This window comes from Peromyscus leucopus, chromosome 23, assembly GCF_004664715.2.
Source record: "Peromyscus leucopus breed LL Stock chromosome 23, UCI_PerLeu_2.1, whole genome shotgun sequence".
In the NCBI taxonomy this organism is placed as follows: Eukaryota; Metazoa; Chordata; class Mammalia; order Rodentia; family Cricetidae; genus Peromyscus; species Peromyscus leucopus.
This window is the reverse complement of record NC_051082.1, coordinates 15,550,080-15,573,356: the sequence shown is the minus strand read 5'-3', so window position 1 is coordinate 15,573,356 and position 23,277 is coordinate 15,550,080. Positions and strand designations below refer to the sequence as shown.

General features: G+C 46.4%; 1 protein-coding gene across 8 annotated transcripts in view; it reads left to right on the top strand.

The window, feature by feature from the left end:
* Mphosph9 (M-phase phosphoprotein 9) overlaps positions 1-21,925 on the top strand; it is a 62,357-nt gene extending 40,432 nt beyond the window's left edge. For 4 of the 8 annotated variants that reach the window (XM_028885803.2, XM_028885801.2, XM_028885802.2 and 1 more), the window contains 8 exons: positions 4,976-5,110; positions 6,790-6,965; positions 8,936-9,082; positions 10,114-10,234; positions 11,440-11,543; positions 12,141-12,388; positions 13,215-13,283; positions 17,993-21,925. In XM_028885803.2, the coding sequence (XP_028741636.1) occupies positions 4,976-5,110; positions 6,790-6,965; positions 8,936-9,082; positions 10,114-10,234; positions 11,440-11,543; positions 12,141-12,388; positions 13,215-13,283; positions 17,993-18,094 (1,102 nt within the window). In that variant the 3' untranslated portion in view covers positions 18,095-21,925. Of the gene's footprint in view, positions 1-4,975; positions 5,111-6,789; positions 6,966-8,935; positions 9,083-10,113; positions 10,235-11,439; positions 11,544-12,140; positions 12,389-13,214; positions 13,284-15,499; positions 15,838-17,992 lie in introns of those variants that run through there. The other 4 variants (XM_037198738.1, XM_028885804.2, XM_037198739.1 and 1 more) reach the window with 4 other exon arrangements.
* The last annotated feature ends 1,352 nt before the right edge of the window (positions 21,926-23,277 follow it).

Here is a 23,277-nt window from a genome sequence, read left to right as displayed (position 1 = left end):
ATGGCTCGACTGTTCTAGGGGAGCCGACACTCTTTTGTCGTCTCCAAGGGCACCAGGTATGCACGCGGGCAGAACACTCATGCATAGAAACTAATAATACATTTTAAAACTGTCAGGTGGGATGGTGTCTCTTTTAATTCTGGGAAGTTGGCGAGAGGAAGATGTCTGGTCCTCACTGACATCTGGTCATCACTGACATCTGATGTCTGGTCTAGCCTAATGGGTGAATTCCACGCAATGACAGGCCCTGTCTCCAAGGAGGTGGACATCCTTTTAGAGGATGACATCTGAGGTTGTCCTTTGGCATCCATGTGAACACACACACATGCATAAGAAATATTTGGGGCTGCATGTGGTGGTGCACGCCTTTAATTCCAGTATTCAGAAGGCAGAGACTGGCAGATCTCTGAATTCAAGGCCAGCCTGTTCTGTGTCGTGAGTCCAAGCCAGCCAGGGCTAAAGGGCTATATTTTGATGTTGATTTAAAGAAGAAAAAAAAAAAGCAAAGCAAATTGATTCATTTACATATCATAGTCCTGCTTTTGCATCACAACGAAATCAAGTAGTTGATGATGAATATTGTTTGTCCTGGAAAACCTAAAATAATATTTTTTTTTTATTCTTTTTGCCTTTTGTAGAAAAAGGTATTACAACTGTCTCATCTGGACTATCAATTTGTATTAATTTTAAGAGTATAATCTAGAACAATACAAAACTGGTTGAGAGAGAAATAGAACACTTCTTTTTCTTTTCAAAGTGCTGGTGACTGGGGCTGGCGAGATGGCACAGTGGGTAAAGGCCCTTGCCGCCAAGCCTGAAATGAGTTCGAACCCCGGACCCACGTGGTGGAAGTAGAAAACCGACTTCTGCAAGTTGTGCTCTGAGTTCCCAAGTGCTCCATGGCATGTTCATACCCCTCCCAGTACAGCGTAAATAAAGTCAATTTCTGAAAACGAAAGCCCCAAGCATTCATTTGGGAAAAATAGTTTACTAGGGTCTTTGTGGGTCAAATGATCATTCCACATCATAAGATAACCACGTGTTCTTTTAAGTCTATGCCAAGTTAAGCTGAGGTGCTTTCCAGGTAAGCTGTAACTGTTTCTTCTGTTATTAGTAACCTGAAAATATTACAACATGATCCAGGGCCTGGAACATGCTTGGTAAACAGTGTTACTAATGAGTTACATCTTTCTGACCCCCAATAGGAAATAACTAATACCAGCTTCAGCATCTACAATAGTTCTGAGTATCTCTTGGGATCTTATGAATGCAATCAAAGTCTTAAAATCGTGTGCGGAATTGTTAAGTATGAGTTGAGAATAATGGCGTCTGTGAGCAGGAACCTTAGGGCTGCCGAGGCTCAGCAGGGCTTTGATTGTGTTTGCAGTGAAAGTCTAAGGGTGTAGAACAGAGTGAAGACCATGCCCAGTATCAGTACACTGAGCATTACCTGTGTGTCTATCCGTGCTTGACATCTTTAAAAGAAATTTGTGCATTTTTTTTAAGATTTATTTATTTATCATGTATACAGAAGAGGGCACCAGATTTCATTACAGATGGTTGTGAGCCACCATGTCGTTGCTGGGAATTGAACTCAGGACCTCTGGAAGAGCAGTCAGTGCTCTTAACCTCTGAGCCATCTCTCCAGCCCCCAAATTTGTGCATTTTTAAATTGTGTGTGTGAATATGCACTTGCCGCTGCTTCTGTGTGAGGCAGGGTTCCACCATGTGGTGCTGGGGGAGACTCAGGTCTCGGAGTGGTGGCAAGCTCTCTCACCTACAGAGCCTTCTCACTGGATGTGTGTGTGTGTCTGTCTGTCTGTCTGTGATTTTTATTTTAATGAACAGGAAAAATAGAGGATGAGTATTTAGAATACAAAGTTCTATCACAACTCAGTAAGGAAGAGAGGATTTCCTCCACAGAAAAATGGTAAAGGGATGAGAAGCCGCACAGAAAAAGGAAGAAAACAGCCCAGAGCAATGAAAAGATGCTCATTGTCCTAAGAAATCAGGAAACTGCCAATTCAGAGAGTAGCATGTGCCGTTCCCGTCATCGGACAGGCCAGACTTAGTTTGTTCCAGAGTTTGGCAAAGGTGAAGAAAAGAACTCAGACCCCAGGACGACCGAAGGTGATGGGTGCACCCCACATGTCATGCTTGTGTTTTTAGAAATGTAGGTCACTTCTTCCCCGGGTTAACTGTAGCACTGTTGAAACAGCATCTACCACCAGGAGACAGAATCAGACTGGAGAAATGACTGACAGCTCTGCACGCAGACATGAATAAATATCAGCACACTGCTGCGGAGAAGACGTATTGAAGGGTGTGGATAGCATGCCCTTGTTTAACAAACGCAGCTATACATGTGTATACAATGTTATGTCTCACAATTAAAAACAAATATGGCCAAGATCTAAGCATCTGTTAAAACGGAGAGTAGGTAGGTGGGTGCTTGTTGTATTCTCTGTAATTTTCTAAGAATGTTCGAAATGTTTCTTAATTCAGGAATTGAGGGAAAGGGGCTGGGGTGTTGCTGTAGTAGAGAGAGTCTGTTTAGCTGTGCCCGAGGCCCTGGGGCAGGCCCGGCTCTCGAGAGAGGGAGAACTCCTAGAGGGTGGGTATGGGAAGAGCAGAGAGGAAGGCAGTGCGTTCTCTTAGGGCTTGCTTTCTCTCTGAAGGTGGACCTGAGGTTATCCACCGACGGAAGCCACCATGAAGGGCTCTTCCAGAAGCAGAGCTTGCTGGTCAAGGGGAGGGCATGTCCACTGAGCATGGGGTGCGAGGTAGCACAGTGAGGTGGCTGTTTGCCAGCCAAGCTCAGCCATGGGAGTGTGGACAGAAAGTCAGGCCGCTGTTGTTAGTCAAGCTGCGGGTTTCGGTGCTGGTCAGCTGTGAGAGTTGGAGTCAGGGCTATGAGCAGTTAAGGTGGTGGCCGCACATGCCAGAGTGGACAGAGGAACTAGTGAAGCTAGGATTGATTGGTGAATGGGGTCGTGCCGCTGGCTGGGTGCTGGGATGATGTTTGGCAACAACAGGAACAGAGAGGTGGGACAGGTATTGGGGTGTGAGTTTCCGTAGAGCTGTGACCTCTGATTATGACGGAGTCTGGCCATATCCTTTGAGGTAGATGACTGAGGAGACCGAGTCTTTGGGTCTAGAGGTCAAGGATCGCTCTTGAAGTTGCCTAGTGTGGCGACAGCAGGGCTGGAGATGAGCTAGGTTCGTGCTGGTTAATTTTGTCCTCTGGCAATCGGGAACCTCAGCTGAAAAAACTACCTCTATTAGATTGGCCTCTACGCAAGCCTGTAGGGCGTTTTCTGATTGACGTTCCTGTGGGAGGGCCCAGCCTACTGTGGGCAGTGCCCTCTCTGGGCGGGTGGACCTGCTGTTTCAGAAAGCTGGCTGAACTTGAGCCTGGCGAGCAAGCCAGGAAGCATCATTCCTCCGTGATCTCGCCTTCGTTTCCAGCCTCCAGGTCACTGCTAGAGTTCTTACCCTGGCTAAGTAGACCAGACTGGCCTGGAACTCGGAGACCTGGCTCCTCTGCCTCCTGAATGCTGGAGTTGAAGGCATAGGCCACCACACCCTGCACTGGTTCAAAGTCTACTATAGGACAGACTTCCACTGGATGTTAACCTTGGCAAGCTGGATTTTTAATTATTATCATTCACATTTATTTATTTATTGTTTGAGTAGATGATGTGAACCTTGGAGAAGTTAGGTTTTAAAAAAATATCAGCCCAGGTGGTGGTGGTGTACGCCTTTATAAAATTCCAGCACTTGGGAGACAGAGGCAGGCGGATCTCTGTGAGTTCGAGGCCAGCCTGGTCTACAGAGTGAGATCCAGGACAGGCACCAAAACTACACAGAGAAACCCTGTCTCGAAAAACAAGCAAAAATGATCATTTGCACTTTATTTATTTATCATCACATCCGTTTGTGTGCATGTGTATGGAGGTCAGAAAACAACTTGCAAGGGTCTGTTCACCCTTGTGTGTGGGTCCCTGGGGCTGGAACTCCATGTACAGATATGGAGGAAGTGATAGTCTAAACACTACCACTGTTAGTAGCCACCCCGAGGAGCTGGATAGGAGCAGGAGACTTGTGACTGCTGCCTGGAGAATGCAGTAGTGTTTGTAGGGAATAGAAAAGCAGCTGTGCTCTATCTCCTTACTCTGAGCCAGTGTAGACAGAAGGGGAATGGGTGTGCTAGAATGCAGGTAAGTGGGCTGTGTAGAGCCGTGAGTACCTGACTCTTCTCTATGTTAGAGTAATGTTCAAAATTCAGTTGACTCTTAAAACCTTAAAATAGGTGGGTGGTGGCGCACGCCTTCAATCCCAGCACTCCGGGGGCAGAGGAAGGTGGATTTCTGAGTTTCAGGCCAGCCTGGTCTACAGATTGAGTTCCAGGACAGCCAATGCTGCACAGAGAAACCCTGTCTTGAAAAACCAACGAAGCAAAACAAAACCTTTAAGATACTGCGAGGCGTGGTGGTGCACGCTTTAATCCCAGTACTTGGGAGGCAGAGGCAGGCAAATCTTTGTGAGTTCAAGGCCAGTCTGGTCTACAAAGTGAGTTCCAGGACAGCAAGAAACCTTTAAAATAAAATTCATTTTTTAAATATAGGTTGTCCATATGTGGTTTCTAAGTCACTGTGCAAATATTTAAGTCAAACTTGGAAATGGGTTGTTCTGACATAAACCTTCCAAGTTGAAGTGCAAGAGGCTAGAAAGATGGCTCTGTGGTTAAGAGCACTGCTTGCTCCTCCAGAAGACCCGAGTTCAAGTCCCAGCACCTGTATGGTGGCGCGTAGTTATCTGTGACTCCACTCCTAGGGCATCCGATGCCCTCTGCTGGCTTTGTTGGGTACCACACGTACATGGACAAAGCACCCCCCCCATGTTTTACAGACATACATTTTCTTTAAATTGAAGTACAAACTGTGATGCCATGGAATGCTTCTTATCTCTACAGCACACTAGCGACCTCAGATGTGAGTAGGAGGAAGTGGCTGATTCCAGGAGCAGAGTACTCCATTTTTACTGGGCAGCCTCTGGACACCGGGGACAGGAAGATAGATAACCAGCTGGAGGAAACCCGTGTTCCTGGGTGAGATAACTGCTGAGGCCGGTTGAGGAGTGCTTTCTTAGAACTGCAGCTGTCTCCTCTAGAGGAACTCCTCACAAGTTGGGCTGAGAAGGGGGTGGGAAGGACCAGAAACAGTGTTTGTTTGGGGGTTTCTGCCTTCTCTTTGAAGTCGGACCTGAGCTTTTTCTTGGATAGTGAAAGTCGGCATGGGGGGACTGGAGGAGAGTGGACAGGGTGTGAATCAACTGTCTTTCAGAAGTGGGGTTTGCTCATTGTGGAAAGGGGGTATACACTCAAGATAGTGTTGATGAGGAGATGCAGCTAGGTGACTGTCTTCCCACAAAGCTCAGCCGTGAGTGTGAACAGGACACCGTGGTCAAACTCCTGATCCTCCGATTTTCACCCCTTGTGCTGGGATTCTAGGCAGGCACCGTTGCATCCAGCTCATTAATTTTTTACTGTCTTAACTTCGAGCCTGGTTTATGCGCGTTTCCTTCCTTCCTTCCTTCCTTCCTTCCTTCCTTCCTTCCTTCCTTCCTTCCTTCCTTCCTTCCTTCCTCCCTCCCTTCCTTTCCCTTCCCTTTCCCTTCCCCCTTTCCCCTTCCTCCTCCTCCTCTTCCTCTTCCTTTCCTCTCTTCCTTTTTTGCTTGTATAGAAAGCAAAGTAGGTCCAGCAGGGGATCCATCTCCCCAGGCCTGCGAGGCTAATGCTTTTAGGATGTTTTACCTTCATGGGCTCTGCAGTGCTTCTCTGCCTATGCTCAGGGCCACAGTGCAAGCTTGTTAGGATGGTAGGATGATCCTCGCACTTTTGGCATAGCCCGAGCAAGCTCAGTCATGTACTCTGGGTACCATACAGATAGAAACTTCTGCATGTGCTAGGATGTTTAAAGATTAAGAAGCACTGGCTTCCTATGTGCAGGCTGAGTTGAGTATTTGCATTATAGCATACATAATGGAGACTAGTTGTCAACTCTCCGGTTATTCCCCTGACTGTCCTAGTAAACTTAGCATGGTTTGCTAATAATGAATTAACATAGACTCAAGACTTCCATACATTTATGGATTTCTCTAGTCCAAGTGCCAGCATGGCAGAGGGCTTGGAGAGAACCCTCTTCCTGGCTGTGCTTCACATGGCCTGCTCTTGTTTTGTTTTGTTTTGTTTTTGAGACAGGGTTCCTCTGTGTAGTTTTGGTGCCTGTCCTGGATCTCTCTTTGTAGACCCAGGCTGGCCTCGAACTCACAGAGATCTGCCTGGCTCTGCCTCCCGAGTGCTGGGATTAAAGGCGTGCGCCACCAGTGCCCAGCCTGGCCTGCTTTTGATGTGCACCAGACAGAGTGCTCTTCCATTTTCTTCTTTCTCTCTTGTTTTATATATATTCTTTTCTTTTCTTTTTTGGAAGCACCTTTCGCTGTGTGTCCCAGGCTGACCTGGAAATCTTGGCCATCCTCTTGCTTCAGCCTCCTGAATGCTGGGGTTGCAGGCTTGTGTGTACCTCAGGCCTGTCTTCCTCTCGTAAATAAGGCCCTTCAAGCCCATTGGGGGCTCCTCTCTCATGACCTGTCTAATCTTCACTTCTCTTTAAAGGCCCCCAACTCTTAAGTACTCCAGCTAAGGGTGGGCTGTTGTCTGTACCTCATGGGACAGGGGCCATGCAAACACTCAGCCCGCAGCAGTTACAATTGCAGCCACTGTTTTAGATACCGCTCTCCGCCAGAAAAGGACTCTTCGCTTGGACGGCCACCAGCAAGCTTATTGATTACAAAGCAGAGGGCCACTCCAGACACACCAATCATGAAAGCGTTAAAGGAACTCGATGAAGAGAGGGTATTTAAGAATTGGGGGACACAGACAGAGAAAGAGGACACCTCAAGTAGTAAGTACTCTTTTTAATTTAAGATTTACTGATTTGCTTTTGCATCTATGAGTGTTTTGCCTGCGGGTAGGAATATGCACCACATGGGAACCTGGTGCTCATGAAGGAGCTGGGGTTATGAATGGTTGTGAGCTGCTGTGTGGGTGCGGAGAGCTGAACCCAGGCCCTGTGCAAGAGCAATCGTACTCTTAACTGATGAGCCAGCCTTCTAACCCCCTTATATAAGTAGTATTTTATTCCTCATTTGATGTTGAAAGAAAGAGGTGTCTGCCCTTCTCCTTAATTTTTGTTGTTGTTGTTCATTTATTTGTTTTGTTTTACGAGACAGGGTTTCTCTGTGTAGCCCTGGCTGTCCTGGAACTCACTCTGCAAACCAAGCTGGCCTCGAACTCACAGAGATCCACCTGCCTCTGCCTCCCGAGTGCTGGGTTAAAGGTGTGTGCCACCACCACCCAGCCCCTTTTCCTTAATTTATGTTATAGCCATTAAAATTAAATTTTCAGCCAGGCATGGAAGTGCATGTCTTTAATCCCAGCACTTTCAAGACAGAGGCAGGAGCTTGAGGCTAGCCTGGTCTGCATAGTGTGTTCTATGCCTGTCAGAGCTCCCGTAGTAAGAACCCCCCTGAAAAAATAAAATAAGGTAAAATTCTCAGATAATGAAATGAAGTCTTGATTTCTGATACTGCTCCAGCCCATTTCATAGATAACTGACCCTTAATGCTGACTTATCTTGGTCCTGGCATAGCATGCATCTTTCATACGAAGCCAACTGCATATTGTGTTCTGATTATTTAGAAGGCCTGTACTGAGATGGCTCATTGGCTAACTGCACTTGTTCTTACAGAGGGTATGGCTTCAGTTCCCAGCATCTACATGGTAGCGTACAACTGTCTGTTAACTCCAGTCCCAGGGGATCTCATGCCTCTAGCCTCTGTAGGCACTGCAGTCATGTGCACATACCCACATGCAGACATACACACGTACATATAATTAAAAATAATAAAGAACAAAGGTCCGAATATGAGCTGGGCCGTGCAGGCGTATAATCCATATGATCCCACTTCTATGTGCTAAGGTGGGGGATTGAAATCACAGGCTGCCTGGGCTGTGGAGTGGATTTGTCTACATCTCTGTCTTACTGGCACGTGTTGGAAAATTGTGGCAGTCATTGGTATTCGTAAAATGAGGAGTGAGATGGGCAGGGGGTACATGTCTGTTGTCCCAGCACTCGGAGGCTGAAGCAACAGAATCCAGAGTGTCCAAAAATATAGAAAAACAAAAATTGTCCCTATCTTCCTTCTTTTTCCTGGTTACTGAGCATCTATAGCGAGGAAGATGAATATCTTTCAAGGTGTGCTTTCCCCCAAGTCTAGGTACTTGTCTCTGTCTCCGCCCTCCATTCCTATCTCTCCACCCAACATCTCTTTCTCTTTGCCCTCCATCCCTCTCTTTTTGAGACAAGATCTCACATAGCCCAGGCTAGCCTGCAACTCACTATGTTGCGAGGGTGACCTTGATGTCTGGTCTCCTGCCTCCACTCCCCAGTGCTGGGCTGACAGGTGTTCACCACCATGCCTCCATTGCTCCATTGCTCCTTCTACTTCCTGCCATGCTTACTTCTCAGACCTGCCAGGCACACCCTCAGATCTGTGGCGCTGCATCCCACAGCAGCGTCTCCTAGTAAATAAATTAGTAACCTGCTTCCTAAAAATAAACCCTCTGTGAGCACTCACCTTGAATGCCAGTTGCAACAGGAAACCAGGGTGCATTCATTATAAACTCCCTCCCAAGCATTTTTTATCATCATAATGCGGCACATTTGCGGATCGTTAGTACAGCCTAGATAGAAGAAGTGTTTTGAGCAGAGCATGCTCTCAGTGGGGAAGGCCTTGGGCAGTGATAGCTGTGATAAAGCAGATGGTGGAGACCAGGTCTGCCTTATTTTGTGTGTGTGTTTCTCTGATGCAGAATTAGTGAATCCTCGGCAAACTGAACCTTCAGTCAATACGAGCCGTTCCCCAGAGAAAGGTGCCCAGCAGAGACCAAAGAGACAGAGTTCAGCTTCACAAAGATCATCGTCTCTCCCACCCTCCAGTCGTAAAGCCAGTACTCCAAGTAAGAGATGAGTGTGCCTTGGGCTGGGGAGAGGGACTTTTTCCACGTGCTTTTCTGGTTTCAGTGCGCTCTCGTCCCCAACAGAGGATGCTGAGCCCGGGCTCCCTTAGAACAACCAGAGAATGGAATTGTTTGAGTGCACAGATAGGACAAACATAAGCTAAGAAACCTCATTTTATGCCAAGCCTGTGGTGGAGGTCTGTCATCCCAGCTACCTGGGAGGCTAAAGATCAAGGTTCAAGGCCTGCCTGAGCTACTGTGTGAGTTCAAGGCTAGCCCGCAGCTTGGCAAGAAAGACTCTGCCTTACAATCAAAAGTGAAAAGGGTTTGGGATGCAGCTTAGTGGTGGAGCCCTGGCCTAGCATGGATGGGGTCCTTAGTACCATAAGAAGTTGCTTTTGAAAGTTAGAGCACTTTGATCTCTGTTGAGCACAAATTGAGACAGTTTGCAGAGGTGGGAGAAGAAGCCTCTTCCATATCTGATCTGTATCTGTCTTCGCCAGCTTTTCCTCCCCACAGTTCCAGGCTGTTCTAAAGCTTCAGCGTTGACTTTCCGTGTCCACTTTCCCACCCACTGAGGAGCAGCAGTCACCACTGCACTGGCATTTCTTATTTCCACTTGACTTCTAAAATCTTGCAAAACCAGTTTTGAGCTCCAGTGCTGATACTGTAGTCTGGTACTAAAGCGTCAGCAGGGATTGCCTGTAGACGTTAGAGTGACGGTTTGTTTGTTTTCACTTTGTCCTCTTCAGTACCGTCAAGTCTTCTATGGAATGTCTTGCTTTTCTCGTTTTTTTTCTTTTTCTTGGTTTTTCGAGACAGAGTTTCTCTGATTAGCCCTGGCTGTCTTGGTCTATAGATCAGGCTGGCCTCAAATTTACAGAGATCCATCTGCCTGTGCCTCCCGAGTGCTGGGATTAAAGCGTGCGCCACCACCACTCAGCAAATTTCATTATCTTTAAAATTAGGAATAAGTTCTGCCAGCACACATAAAGACAAAAATCATATTTCTTCTTTGTTTTCTTCTTTAGCAAAAAGAGAGATTATGTTAACACCAGTGACTGTGGCTTATAGTCCTAAACGGTCCCCTAAAGAAAATTTGTCCCCAGGATTTAGTCATCTACTTAGTAAAAATGAAAGCAGTCCAATTCGGTAAGTTCTGTAAAGTTGTAGAATTAAAAAAAAAAAGTGATTGGTTTTCAAAGCATTTTATTTATTGTTTACATGTGTGTGTGTGCATGTGTGAGCATGTGTGCCTTGGTGCATGTGTGCACGTCAGAGGACAACTTGTGGGAATTGATTTTTCTCCTTCCGACATATGGGCTCAGGTATTGAACTCAGGGCATCAGGTTTGGAGGAAGGTCCCTTTACCTCCTGAGCCATCCTACTGGTCCCGTTATTGATTTTGAGCCATCAATATGGCTTTAGCTATTACTGATTTTTCAGTTGTCACTGGGACTCTGTGGCATTAGGTAATTGATGTAAACATCATATGAAACATAAAGTATTATAATATATGAAAATAGGTATGTTTGAGACATGGTTTCTCTGTGTAGTTCTGGCTGTCCTAGAATTCTCTCTGTAGACCAGGACTGGCCTTGAACTCTCAAGAGATCCGCCTGCTTCTGCCTCTTGAGTGCTGGGATTAAAGGTGTGCGCCACCACTGCCAGGCGAAAATAGTTTTTAACTATGGAAACTGGCTACTCCTAGATCTTCAATGCTGACTCAGCGTTTATCAGCTTTCCGATGTAGAAGAGGTTCTTTGTGCTTCTGACTAGGTGTGATACAGAGACATTTGGTGTCAGACAGTGGGGGGGGTGTGACAAGTGACGGCTGGCTAGATGCAGTGGACCTACTCCTGAAGTAGGCTAGCAGTGAGTGATGGACTAGGAAGGACTTCGCCTCCTGGTTCTAGACTCAGTGGCCTCAGCACAGTGAGCCTTACTTTCCCCTTCTGAGCGCCTCCCCTGCCTGTTCCAGAAGCTTCTTAGGGAGATCAGATGAGGTATGACAGCCAGTGCTCTAAGTTTCTAATGTGGAAATAGAACTTTGTGTCAGGAAAGACACTTTCAATTTCAGTTCTGAAATTGAACTAGCTTTCTTTTAAGAAAATATGTGACAGCCAGGTGGTGGCGGCCCACACCTTTAATCCCAGCACTGGAGACAGAGGCAGGTGGATCTCTGTGTGAGTTCGAGATCAGCCATAGATACACAGAAATTCTGTCTCGAAAAACAAAAGAAAAAGAAAAAAAGAAAATGCTACTGTGTAAGTTCCTGGGGTGCCAGTTCAGCTCTCTAGTGAGATAGGAAAACTCACTTCATATTTTTCTCACAAGTAACTTGCTTCATTCACTAGATTTGATATCCTTTTGGATGATTTAGATACTGTTCCTGTGTCCACGGTACAACGAACCAATCCAAGGAAACAGCTCCAGTTTCTTTCTCTAGATGACTCGGAAGGTATCTTTTCCTAAAAATTACTTACTAGTTAGAGGCATTTGTTTTCCAAGATTCTGGTGTCTTTGCAAGGCTCTGAAGAACACCTCTGCCTGAGCTTGCTATATGAGTGTTCTTGGGCAGGTTGGGAAACGGAGGCGTAGGATGCTGATTAACATCACCAGGACGATGCTCTACGGCTCCCTCTTACAGTGTAGCTGATAAAGCTGCTCAGGGTGGGCAATTTTCACTGAAAAACTTTAAGCCTAGGATAAATTTATAAGGTATATGAAGTCACTTGGGTAGGTCCTAATAATGTTAACTGTAAATATTCAACTGGGGGTGGTGACTCACATCTTTTATCCCAGCATGCAGTTGGCTTCAGCAGGGGATTGCTATGGCTTCTGTGACTTCGAGGCCATTTTGGACTCAGCCTGGATTAGTGTGAGACTGTCTTGAGAAACTGGCCTGGGGGAAGAAAGAAAGGATGCTTCTTCTTTTATTATGTTTTAGGCCATATAGCTGTTCCTTTTAAGAAGTGAGATTGAGCAAGATTTTAATATGTATTCAATCTATTAGAAAAATTAGTAAGATATAAGAAATTTCTTTCTTTTCTGACAGAAAAAAAGTATTCAGAGAAAGCCAGTGACAGCCCTGTTACTCATAGCTCTTGTCCTGAATCCTTGCCAAATGGAGTGAGGAAAGTGCCCGTGAGACAAGCCTGGGAGAAGAGTAAATCGGCTAGCCTGGAGCAGTGCAAGCCGGGGTCAGCAGCACCACAGAGTAACGATTTTGAGTATACAGCAAAAATTAGGACCCTAGCAGAAACGGAGCGGTTCTTTGATGAACTCACAAAAGAAAAAGACCAGGTAAAACAAACAAAATTTAAAAAATAAATCTTTTTCTGAACCTAATGCTTATATCTAGGGAGTAGTCAGAAGGGAATTACTGAGCTAGATGTGGTAGCATGTGTCTGAGGCTGAGGCAGGAGAATCGTAAGTTGCAAGCCAGCTTGGGCTATAATGGTGTGACCCTGTCTCCAAAACAAACCACTGAGAGAAAAAAAGTAAAAAAAGGAAGTGTGTCTTAGTCACTGTACAGTTGCTGTGAAGAGACGCCATGACCAAGGCAACTCTTATAAAGAAAACAACTGGGGCTTTTTTTATGATTCCAGAGGTTTGGCCCATTATCGTCATGGCAGGGGCAGCGTGCAGGCAGGCAAGGTGCTGGAGAAGTAGCTGAGAGTTCTACATCTGCATCCGTGGCAGTAGGAAGAGCAGCCCTGGGCTTGGCTTGGGCTTTTGAAACCACAAAGCCCATCCCTGGTGACACAACTCCCTCCACCAAGGCCACACCTCCTAGTCCTTCCCAAGTGCTGCCATTGCTAATGACTAAGCATCCAAATATAAGCCTGTGCGAGCCATTCTTAATTAAAGTGCCACAAAGGACATCGTCGTGTCGGACTCGTCATAGGGAATTAGCCTTGGGTATGGTACATGGGGCACCAGAACTACGCTGGAAATGTCCTTCAGCCACACTGTTGTTGTTAACTGAGAACGGAGGGAACTTACGTTAAGCCAAGATGGACAAGAAAATGCTAAGCTGAAATCTTTTCTTTCTCTTCTGTGTCAGAAAGCTCACTGCCAGTAATTAGAAATTTTTTTGTTTTATTTGAATACTTTCTCTCTTTAACAGATTGAGGCAGCATTAAGCCGGATGCCTTCTCCTGGAGGAAGAATCACTTTACAAACAAGACTAAATCAGGTGAGACGGCTTAGCTGGAGCTGCCTTGGAGGCTGGACAGATGAGTGCTCTAAGAAGCACCTGAGGGCGTGGCCCACTGTGTTAGTTATTTTTCTAGTGTTGTGATAAAAACCACAACCAAGGCACCTTAGAGAAGGAAGCAGCCATTTGGGCTTACAGTTCAGTGTGTTAGAGTCTGTGATGGCAAAGTGAAAGGTAGGCGGCTGGAGCAGCGGCTGGAGCAGCGGCTGGAGCAGCGGCTGGAGCAGCAGCTGAGAGCGCTCTCAAGCACTAAACCGGAAGTAGAGAGTGCAGTGGGGATGGCAAGAAGCTTTTGCAGCTTCATGGCTCCTGTTGTCCATGACACACCTCCTCCAACAAGGCCACGCCTCCTGATCCTTTCCAAACAGTTCCACCGACTGGGGACCAAGTGCTCAAATGTATGAGCTTATGGGGCCGTTCTCATTCAGACCACCACAACTACTGAAGCAGCAGTCAGATTTTGATGAGTATAGTTAATTCATAACTGCGTGTTTGCTGTCAGGAATAAAATTAACTTTTGCCTTAAGACTTGAAGAAAATGGTGTTCTAGCTGGGCAGAGGTAGCACACGCCTTTAATCCCAGCACTCAGGAGGCAGAGGCAGGCGGATCTCTGAGTTTGAGGTCAGCCTGGGCTACAGAGTGAGTTCAAGGACAGACAGAGCTACAAAGAGAAACCCTGTCTCAGAGAGAGAGAGAGAGAGAGAGAGAGAGAGAGAGAGAGAGAGAGAAAAAAAAAAAAAAAAAAAAAGAGAGAGAGAGAGAGAGAGAGGAGAGAGAGGAGAGGAGGAGAGAGAACCCAAGAAAAGGATGTTCATGGTAGCAAACAGCATACCTTTTGTTTGTTTGGTAAGATGCTGGTGACAAAGCTCAGGGCCGTGGGCATGCTAGGTGTTCCACATGGGGCTCTACCCTCCACACAGCAGAATGCCTGCAACAGATTTTACGTTGCCCAGTAAGTGCTGCCTCCTTGTCTGATTGTCTGTCCCCCTCCACCACCATCTGTTAATGACTTCTGAACCCCTTTCCATCTAGTAAGCACCTGGGAACAGGTGTGCTTTGCAAATGGAAGGACCGCAGAGGTTGGAAAGCCAGCTAGAGAGATGCCATTCCATATTCAGCAGCAGATGGCCAGGTGATGTGGCCTGTGTGCATTTTTCTGTTTTATATATATGTGCACCACATAAGTGCCGGGTGTCTGTGGAGGTCAATTCAGTTCCCAGCACCCACATGGCAGCGCTCTTAACCTCTGCGCCATCTCTCCAGAGTTCTAACCAAATTGCTTTTGAGAGCTTACTGGGAGGTTATGGCAGGGGAACCTCAGCTGCTCACAGTCTCAATGGGACACTGGTCCTTCTCTATTTGGAGAGGGTTGTCCCCTGAGTAAATGTGCAGTTTTGGAAGGGCTGCACATAGAGCCATTGAGGGAGGAAGGAGACACATGCTTAGATCATCCTCACATCCATGAAATTTTCAAACTGACTTTACTTATTGTGTATAAATGTGTCTATGTTGTTGGTGGGGTGTGCACATGCCATGCACCATATGTGGAGGTCCAAGGAGTTGGTTTTTCTTTCCATCTTTTCTTGGATCTCAGGGGTCAAACTCAGGTTGTGAGCGTTGGTGGCAAGTAATCTTACTACTCAGCCCTCTCACCATCCCTGGTTCTGAACTTTTTATTGGATAATTTAAAGGACTCAACATAGAAAACCTGCAGGGAAAATGTGGCAATACTTCCAAATTCTAAATCAGTATGGAATCCTTAGTGTGTTTTATATACTGAGCATCACTGCTCTGTTCTTACGAGACTTCTGAAAGGGCGTTAGTTTCTCTTCATGTGTATGTTGCTTCACTAAGAAGGTAAGTGGCAGCAAAAAAGGGATTGAGGATGTACATAGTGAAAAAATTAAACTGGTCCCGGAGTTGTAAAATGGCCAACCCCACTCTGGAGTAGCACTGCGGGCGTTTCTTGTGTAGCATGCACAAGGTGCTGGCTTTTATCTCCAGCGCCAGTGACAAAGAACGCCCATCTTTGCTGATCGGCGGTGGCGCACGCCTTTTGTCCCAGCACTCGGGAGGCAGAGCCAGGCGGATCTCTGTGAGTTCGAGACCAGCCTGGTCTACAAAGTGAGTTCCAGGACAGCCAGGGCTGTACAGAAAGAAACAAATAAAAATAATACCCATCCTGTTCTTTAAGACTCACACACTGAAGCCGAGATGGAGGCTTACATCATATGGCGTCCCTGCACTTGGCAGGCTGAGGCAGTAGGATCCCGATTTGGAGGCCAGGTAGGCTGTTAGATTCTGTCTCAGAAAATGAAATGGGTCGGGGGTATAACTAGGTTGGGAGAGTACTTGCCTATTATATGAAGGCCTCGTTCCATCCCCAGCACCACACAAAACCGGGTGTAAAGGGCTGAAGGTGTGGTTCAGTGGTGGCAGAACATTTCCTGGTATATGCAGGGCCCAGTGTTCAGTCCCCAGTAAACACACACAACACACACACACACACACACACACACACACACACACACAGTAATAATAAACCGAAAAGTTGGATATGGTGATGCACATATATGTGGTCCCAGTATTTGAGAGATGGAGGCAGGCTCAGAATTTCAAGGTCATCACCAGCCATATATTGAATTCAACATTGATACAAACTATTTAAGACTTGTCTTTATCTATTTTTGAACCTTTAAGAAATTATTTCATATGTCTGAGTGTTTTGCCTGCATGTATGTGTGTTCACTGCTTATATGTCTGTGCACTACATATGTGCCTGGTGCTTAAGGAGGCCAGAAGAGGGCATCATATCCCTTGGAACCAGAGTTACAGCCCATTGTGAGCCAACATGTGGGTGCTGGGAATTAAACCCAGGTCCTCTGCAAGAGCAGGAAATGCTCTTAACTGCTGAGCCATTACTCCATCCCCTACAGAGACTAGTGTTAATAAAAAGAGAGAAAAATAAAATAAACTGCTAATAGTTTTTTAAGTTTTTTTTTTTCTTTTGGGATTCTTTGAGACAAGTCCCAGACTGGCTTTGAATTCGTCAGCTTCCTGCCTCAGCTTCACGAGTTCTGGGACTAGAAGCATGCACCACCATGTCCAATTATCAGGTGTTTGCTTTGTTTTAAAAAGAATTCATAGAATGTAGACATGAAGATGCAAGGAGAAATCATCCCAGACTTTCTGGAATGCAGAATTTATTTTGCATTTCTTTGAACCGAAGCACTTCTTCTTTTTCTGTCTGCCAGTGATTGCAAAGGCAGTATTTATAGATACTGCAAAGAGATATGTTTAAGAAATGTACTGCGGCCTTATTTATAGTGTCCCAAATTAGAAGCAACCTAAATTTCTACTGCAAGATTCCTGGTTAAACGTGTTACTTGTGAAGGAATATTGTACATTAATTTAGGAGGATATTGTTGGAAGATACTTTATAATATGCCAAGAAAGTTCAAAGGAAACAGTGTTTGAAACGTTCCATTCTGGGTTTTTCCTTTCTAAAAAGGATATGCATATATGCAAGAGAAACAGGAAGAAGGTGGTGGTCCTTCCCTTTGCTCCTCTGTCTTCTCAGTGTTCTACAGTGGACATTCAATCCTTTTACTAGATTGTTAAATATAAAAATTTCAAGTTCTAAACTGAGTGGTAGTGGTGCATGCCTTTAACCCCAGCACTCCTGAGGCAGAGGCAGGCAGGCGGATCTCTTGAATTAGAGACTAGCCTGCTCTACAGTTCTAGGACAGCCAGGGCTACACAGAGAAACCCTGTCCTGGGAGAAGGGGGGAGAATCAAGTTCTGTGTCAGGATACCCTTTGAGTCAATACAGAATAAGTGATCTAGAATGATAAATATATATCCCAGGTATCATTAACTCTACTTCTTCATTGTAATTGTGAAATCTTTTTCCTCAAGTCTTCACTAATATTTTTCTTTTCTTTTTTTGTTTGTTTCGAGGCAGAGTTTGTCATTGTAGTCCTGGCTGTCCTGGATCTCGCTCTGTAGACCAGGCTGGCCTTGAACTCACAATCCACCTGCCTCTGCCTCCCAAGTACTGGGATTAAAGGCGTGTGCCACCATGCCCATCTTCGATAGTGTTTTTAAGGGAGAAATGTTTATCAGGTTATTTGGAGTATGTGTACGTGGCCACTGCTGCATCCAGTATGCACCCTTCTCTGGTGACTTGTGGAGAGCATATTTAGGCTCCAGAAAACTGATCTTAGGTCACCACCACCACCCCTGCTTGTGGCTGCACTGCTGTGCAGAATTCTTCCATGCCAAAAGTGCCAAACAGACCAAGGATTCTTAAAGTGCCACGCTTAATTAGAAGGACCATGAAGCCGATTCATTGTTCAGTTTAAGAAAAATAATCTTGGCCAGGCAGTGGTGGTAAATCCTAGCACTCAGGAGGCAGAGCCAGGCAGATCTCTGTGAGTTCGAGGCCAGCCTGGTCTACAGAGAGAGAGATCCAGGACAGCCAGGACTACACAGACAAACCTTGCCTCAAAACAAACGAACAAAAAGAAAAATAATGTCAGTAAGATGATTTCTGTAGAAAGCAAAGCCTGCTGTTTTGATGTCTGTCCTTGCTCTCCTGCTACTCAAGGGTCTATAACCAGCAATTGCCTTTGACCAGAGGACTTGGTGTGGCTTCTCATGACATCTTTCCCGTTACTTTACCTAGGAAGCCTTGGAAGATCGTTTGGAAAGGATCAATCGTGAACTGGGTTCAGTTCGAATGACACTCAAGAAGTTTCATGTCTTGCGCAGCTCTGCAAACCTTTGAGATTGGTAGTCATTAAATTTGAGACATTTTTGTTTGCACTGATGTACAGTTATGCACTCAGAAAAAGGCAAGCTCTTTTGTACTGTTTATAAGACTTCAAACAGTAGTTTTACAATCATGTTATTCTTACACTTGGTATTTTATACTTCAAATGGCCACATATTTTCAAGATATTTTTGTTATGCTCAGGAACCTCTTGTATATTTTACTATTTAAAAAGCATTATTTTTAAATAGCGTATGTCTTCAATTTCTATCAACAATAAGGAAATGGAAACAGGAGGCGGCTTGTTGCTAAGGAAATAGTGTTATCCTTTTACAGTGAACTTTGCACACCAATTTTATAAACTTGTTCTACATTGTAAATATAATTCATTTTTAAAATAAATGCTTAACAGCTTCCATAAGGATAGACTAACATGCTGAATATTAAAAAATTGTAGTATAATTTGCATTTAGATTCTGTAGAAGTCTTTTAGAAATGATAACACAATTCCTATGTGAAACACATGCCTTGCAGTGAATAGTAGGACACTCAGGCCGCAGGACGACTCAGCAGGTAAAAGCCCTTGCCACTGAGCCTGAGCACCATTTTGAGTTCCAGGACCCATGTGTGAGAGAGAGAAAGGACTCCCGCAAGTTGTCTACATACACACTTTGGCACATTCACACCCTAACAAGTAGTTAAACATAAAAAAATTAGTTTAAAGACTACATAAATGTAACCTGTTTGATTTTCCTAAAACTATTTTCATGTGTGAGGAGAGAAAACCATTAGAGATGGGAAGCAGCAGCTGGAGAGCTGGCGTTTTCCTCCCGTCATCCAGGATTCAAGTTGTGTCACAACGTGGACAGTTTCCAGGGTAGCTCCAGTTTCCAGTAACCATAAAGCTTAGCTCCCAAAGTCATCGTCCAGATATTTCCACCCCCTTAACCTCACCAGACCTACCACTCCGCCCTTGCTGAAAAGAAAAATCCTTGCACGGTAGCTGCTGTAGTAACTGCTGGGCTGGACTCCGACCACTGTGCCTGATAAAGGACGGGATGTGTCCAGATAGAGCCTGGTGTCTTTCCCAGGGTCCTGCTGCGGACTGTAGCCCACCACATGGGTGGCAGTCCCTAGCTCGCTCTAAGAGCACTGTGTGGGTAGGAGAAGCTGTTCCCATCTAGGAGCAGCAAGTATCCTGTTTGTGTTGGGACTGCTGGTAGTGTCTGTACTGCTCACCCACTCACTTTCTGGTGACCAGTCCGAACCCAACACCCATATATTTGTGCTCAGAGTCTGCAGATAGACTCATCTGAGCTCTCATAGTTGATTTCCAGGCCAGTGCTCAGGTTTTTTATTTTGGTTTGCCTCTGAGGCCTTTCTGCGTACACAGCTCTTCATATATATTTACCACGAACCAAGACATCCCAGCAGTTCCATTAAGGTGTGTGTGCCTCCGCAGGGTTTCAGGTGGTCTTTGAACATTTTCTCACCAAAGCTTTACCTGGCAATGTTCTATGTGTGGGGACTCTCAGGTAGGACTGAACCTTTGAATTCACATTCAGTAACCAGTTGAAGACTTAGTCAGGATTTCTTATCATCAGAAGCAAGTGCCTTTATTCTTGATTTTTCTTTTAGCCTTTAAAAAATTATGTTACAGTAAGAAGGTTAATTTTAATTTTAATCAAGCTCCTGTACAGCTTGTATCTAGAGCTTATAAGGGGATAGACTATTCTTTTAGGTGCCCCTGTGTGTGACACGCAGGACTAATGGGCTGGAGTGTAATATGCCCAGTGGTAGAGTGTGTGCCCTGCATAGGAGGGCACAGGTTCTCCCCCAGCACCAACAAACAAGACAACTTGAACAAGCTAACGGTGTTTTTGTATAGCTCATTGTTCTCTCCTTTTATTGTACAGTCTACTACATTCTCAAGAAGCAGGAAATTGCCACTTCAGAAGAGGTGGTAGCTTTATCTTGCCAAGGAGTTATCTTCTTAGGTGCCTATAATTGGCTTATTCCAAAAAAGGCATTAAGTTCCATCAAAACATCTTCTGTGCTTCTCAGAAAGCATATGCTTTGGTTTTGAAGTGTGTAATAGATTTAAACTATCAATTACTTATTTGAAAAAGAAATTTTATTCTTCATAGCTATGAAGAAAGACATCAAGGAAAATTCTTGTAACCGCCCATTCCATATCTTATAGACACTTGAATAAAAATCAAGTTAGCCTAAAAGTGGGGAAGGTGGGGGGGTGGTCTTAAAGAGCATCTGCTTTCCAAGGAGGCCTACTGTTTCTGTGCTGGGTTGTGCTGCAGCTAGGAAAATAAAAAACCTCAGTGAGTCTGCAGCTTCTGGGAAGTGCCTTTTAAAATGTATATGGAAAGTAAACTCTCCTGCTGTGGAGATCTGCCCCTTCCTTCTCACGCCAGTCTAGAGCTAGGGATGGCTCCAGATGAGGCATTAGCTTTAGATAATGCGCCTCTGCTGGGGAAGGGAGACTTGGAGCCAGACAGACCGGGTCACACCCTGGCTCAGGCAGGCTTTCCTCAGTTTAAAGACCAAATGATAGGAGGCTGATAGCCTGCCGGTGCTAGTGTGCACCAGACAGCACATTTCAGATTCCCCAGTTACTGGGACTTGGAGATAGTGGTTTTTTTTTTTTTTTTTTTAAAGGCATGCGGGGGCCATGCACATGCTAGACAACTCCACCACTGAGCTGTCTTCCCAACCCAGTGATTTCTTTCTAAAGTTGATGGTTTTGTCCCAGCCACTACATTTGTGTTAGGTGGTCTGTGTTGTCTTTGCTCTTTGGTAAAAATCAAGAGCTTTCTTGGATTTTAAATGAATTTTCCCAGTATGTTATTTATTGGTTGACTAAAAACTGTAAAAAGTTAACCCATCAAATGTAAATTCAGAAAGCATTTTTATCTTAATGGATGGAAGGGAATTATTGAGCATAAATATTGGCCTTTTTTCCATTATAGTTTATTGCTAGTTTAACAAAAATAGTTTCCCCCTAAAATGTTTCGTGATCAGACCTCTAGCGAGGTTGGACCATCTATCTGGAAGAGGTGCCTGCTACTGAGCCTTAGATTTATATGGATTTACAAGCATCGAGAGACTAGGGAACCCTTTTAACCTAGAAAAGCCAGGTGCTTTGCCAAATGCTGCTTGTCCTTTGAAACCTGCACCCAAATATGTAGTAAAATCAGACATCTTCATTGTCTTAGGTCTTATGAGACTCGAGAACAGTTTCCACTAATTTTAAATGTGCCACTTTGTGCCGTGAGTCTTTAAGAACCTTAAAAAGAGTAAGTGGCAAGTAGAGACCCGTAGACGTCATAAACAGAGATCATTCATCCATGGGTCATGCACACTTTTGGATGTTGCTAGTCTGGCTAAACCTTGGTATTGCACAGATTTTGCCAGAAATGATTTCCTGCCCTGCCAAGAGCAATGTGGACGTTGAATACCTTGCCAAACTAGTCCAGTGCTCTTAGGACCTCACTAAAAGCCCTTTCCTGTCTGATTTGCCCTTTATTTCACTGGAGACCTCAGATACATGAGGAATCAAGCCATAACTTTGCATTTGCTGAACATTACCTACCATGCCTTCACTATGAGACTTCAGAGGTAATATTGTATTTTACTTACATTGGATACTTTCGCTGTAACAGTGACCCATAATGTGAAAAACAGTTGCTGATGGCCGGGCAAGTGCTTGTCATAGTTGTTTTATAAATATGGTCAGACACTGGAGTGGTGAAGTTGTAAGCTCCATGAGAGCAGGGACCATGTCACCTTCCATCTTGCATCTAGGCACTCAATAAATATTTGTGGCTATGAGCTGTCTCGTGGTGTTTGTTTATTCATAATGGCAGTCAGAGCCAGCTTTTAATGATGGCCTTCAAGTTCCAGGAGTTGCCTGTTTGGTTAACAGTCACGGAAATACTAAAATTAATAAAGTCAATTCCAAGCAACCAATAGCAAAGAGCCTCACTCCGGAGATGTGTGTCTAAAAACCACCTCGGGGCACCTTTGGATGACTCCAGAGTTGAAGTATTTATTTGGTGAACACCTTCACTTGTCATCACACGTCCTGTAAACTGCCTGCCTTAGCCCTCCCGGTCTCTACTCAGCCCCAGGGGATGAACACCTAAGTGTGGTCCCTCTGCTCCTCGGATCCGGGACACCGGCTTCTCTCTCTTGCCCATATGGTCAGCCATCCCTAGGTGTGTGTTAGGTGTGCTCTTTTTAGTTCCACGACGTAAACTTTTTGACACACACGGCTGTCCTTGTGCAACCCACAAGCACCCTTAACCTTTCCTTGGACTCTCACTCATGTGGCGGCCGGAGCGTCCGTCCTCCGGGAGAGGCGTCAAGACGAAGCTATTTCTGGCCCCGAGCCGCACGGACGTGAGCAGCACAGGACACGACTCCCTCTGCTGCTGGCCCGCGGGCCTTTTTCCTTTTTCCCGCCCGCCCGCTCGCCCGGAGTCTTGGACTCGACGGCCGGCCGTAGGCAGAGAGCCCGGGTTTCCGCGCGCGCGGCCCGCCCCGGTCTTCCCAGCGCCCCGTGGCTTGCTTTCGCCACGGCGGGTCTCCCCAAGTGTGTCGTCTGACTCCTGAGGAGTTTCATCAACAACAACAACAACAACAAACCCTCCCGAAGCCGCCAGCCCGCCAGCTCCCCGGCCGGGTCCCTCCCCGAGCGCGCGGGCGCGGACGCGGGCCGGGCGGTGCGGGGCCAAGAGTCGGAGCGGCTCTTCCGGCGCAGGCGGGCGGCCCCGGGCTCCTCCGCGCCGCGCCCCCGCCGCTCCCCCGCGCGGCCTGAGGAGGCGCCGCCCGCCGCCGCCGCCACTGAGGGAATGCGAGCCGGGCCGGCGCGCGCGGGAGGCAGCGGTCGCTGAGGCGCGTGGGGCACGGCGGCGGCGGGCGGGCGGCGGTGCCGCGGCTCCGAAGCGCTCCAGCCCGGCCCGGCCCGGGGCCCGACCCCCGCGATCCAACCGCTCTCCCCCACCACCCCGACCCCCTCCACCGCGCTCGCAGAGGCCCCAGCGGCCGGCGGCCCGAGCCCCGCGCCGGCACGTGCGCCGCTGCCGCTGCCGCTGCCGCCGCCGGCCCGGAGCATGCCCGCCGCCGCTCGGACGCTCGCGCGGGGCCAGCTGGCGGCGGGGGCGCGCGGGGCCGCGGGGTGC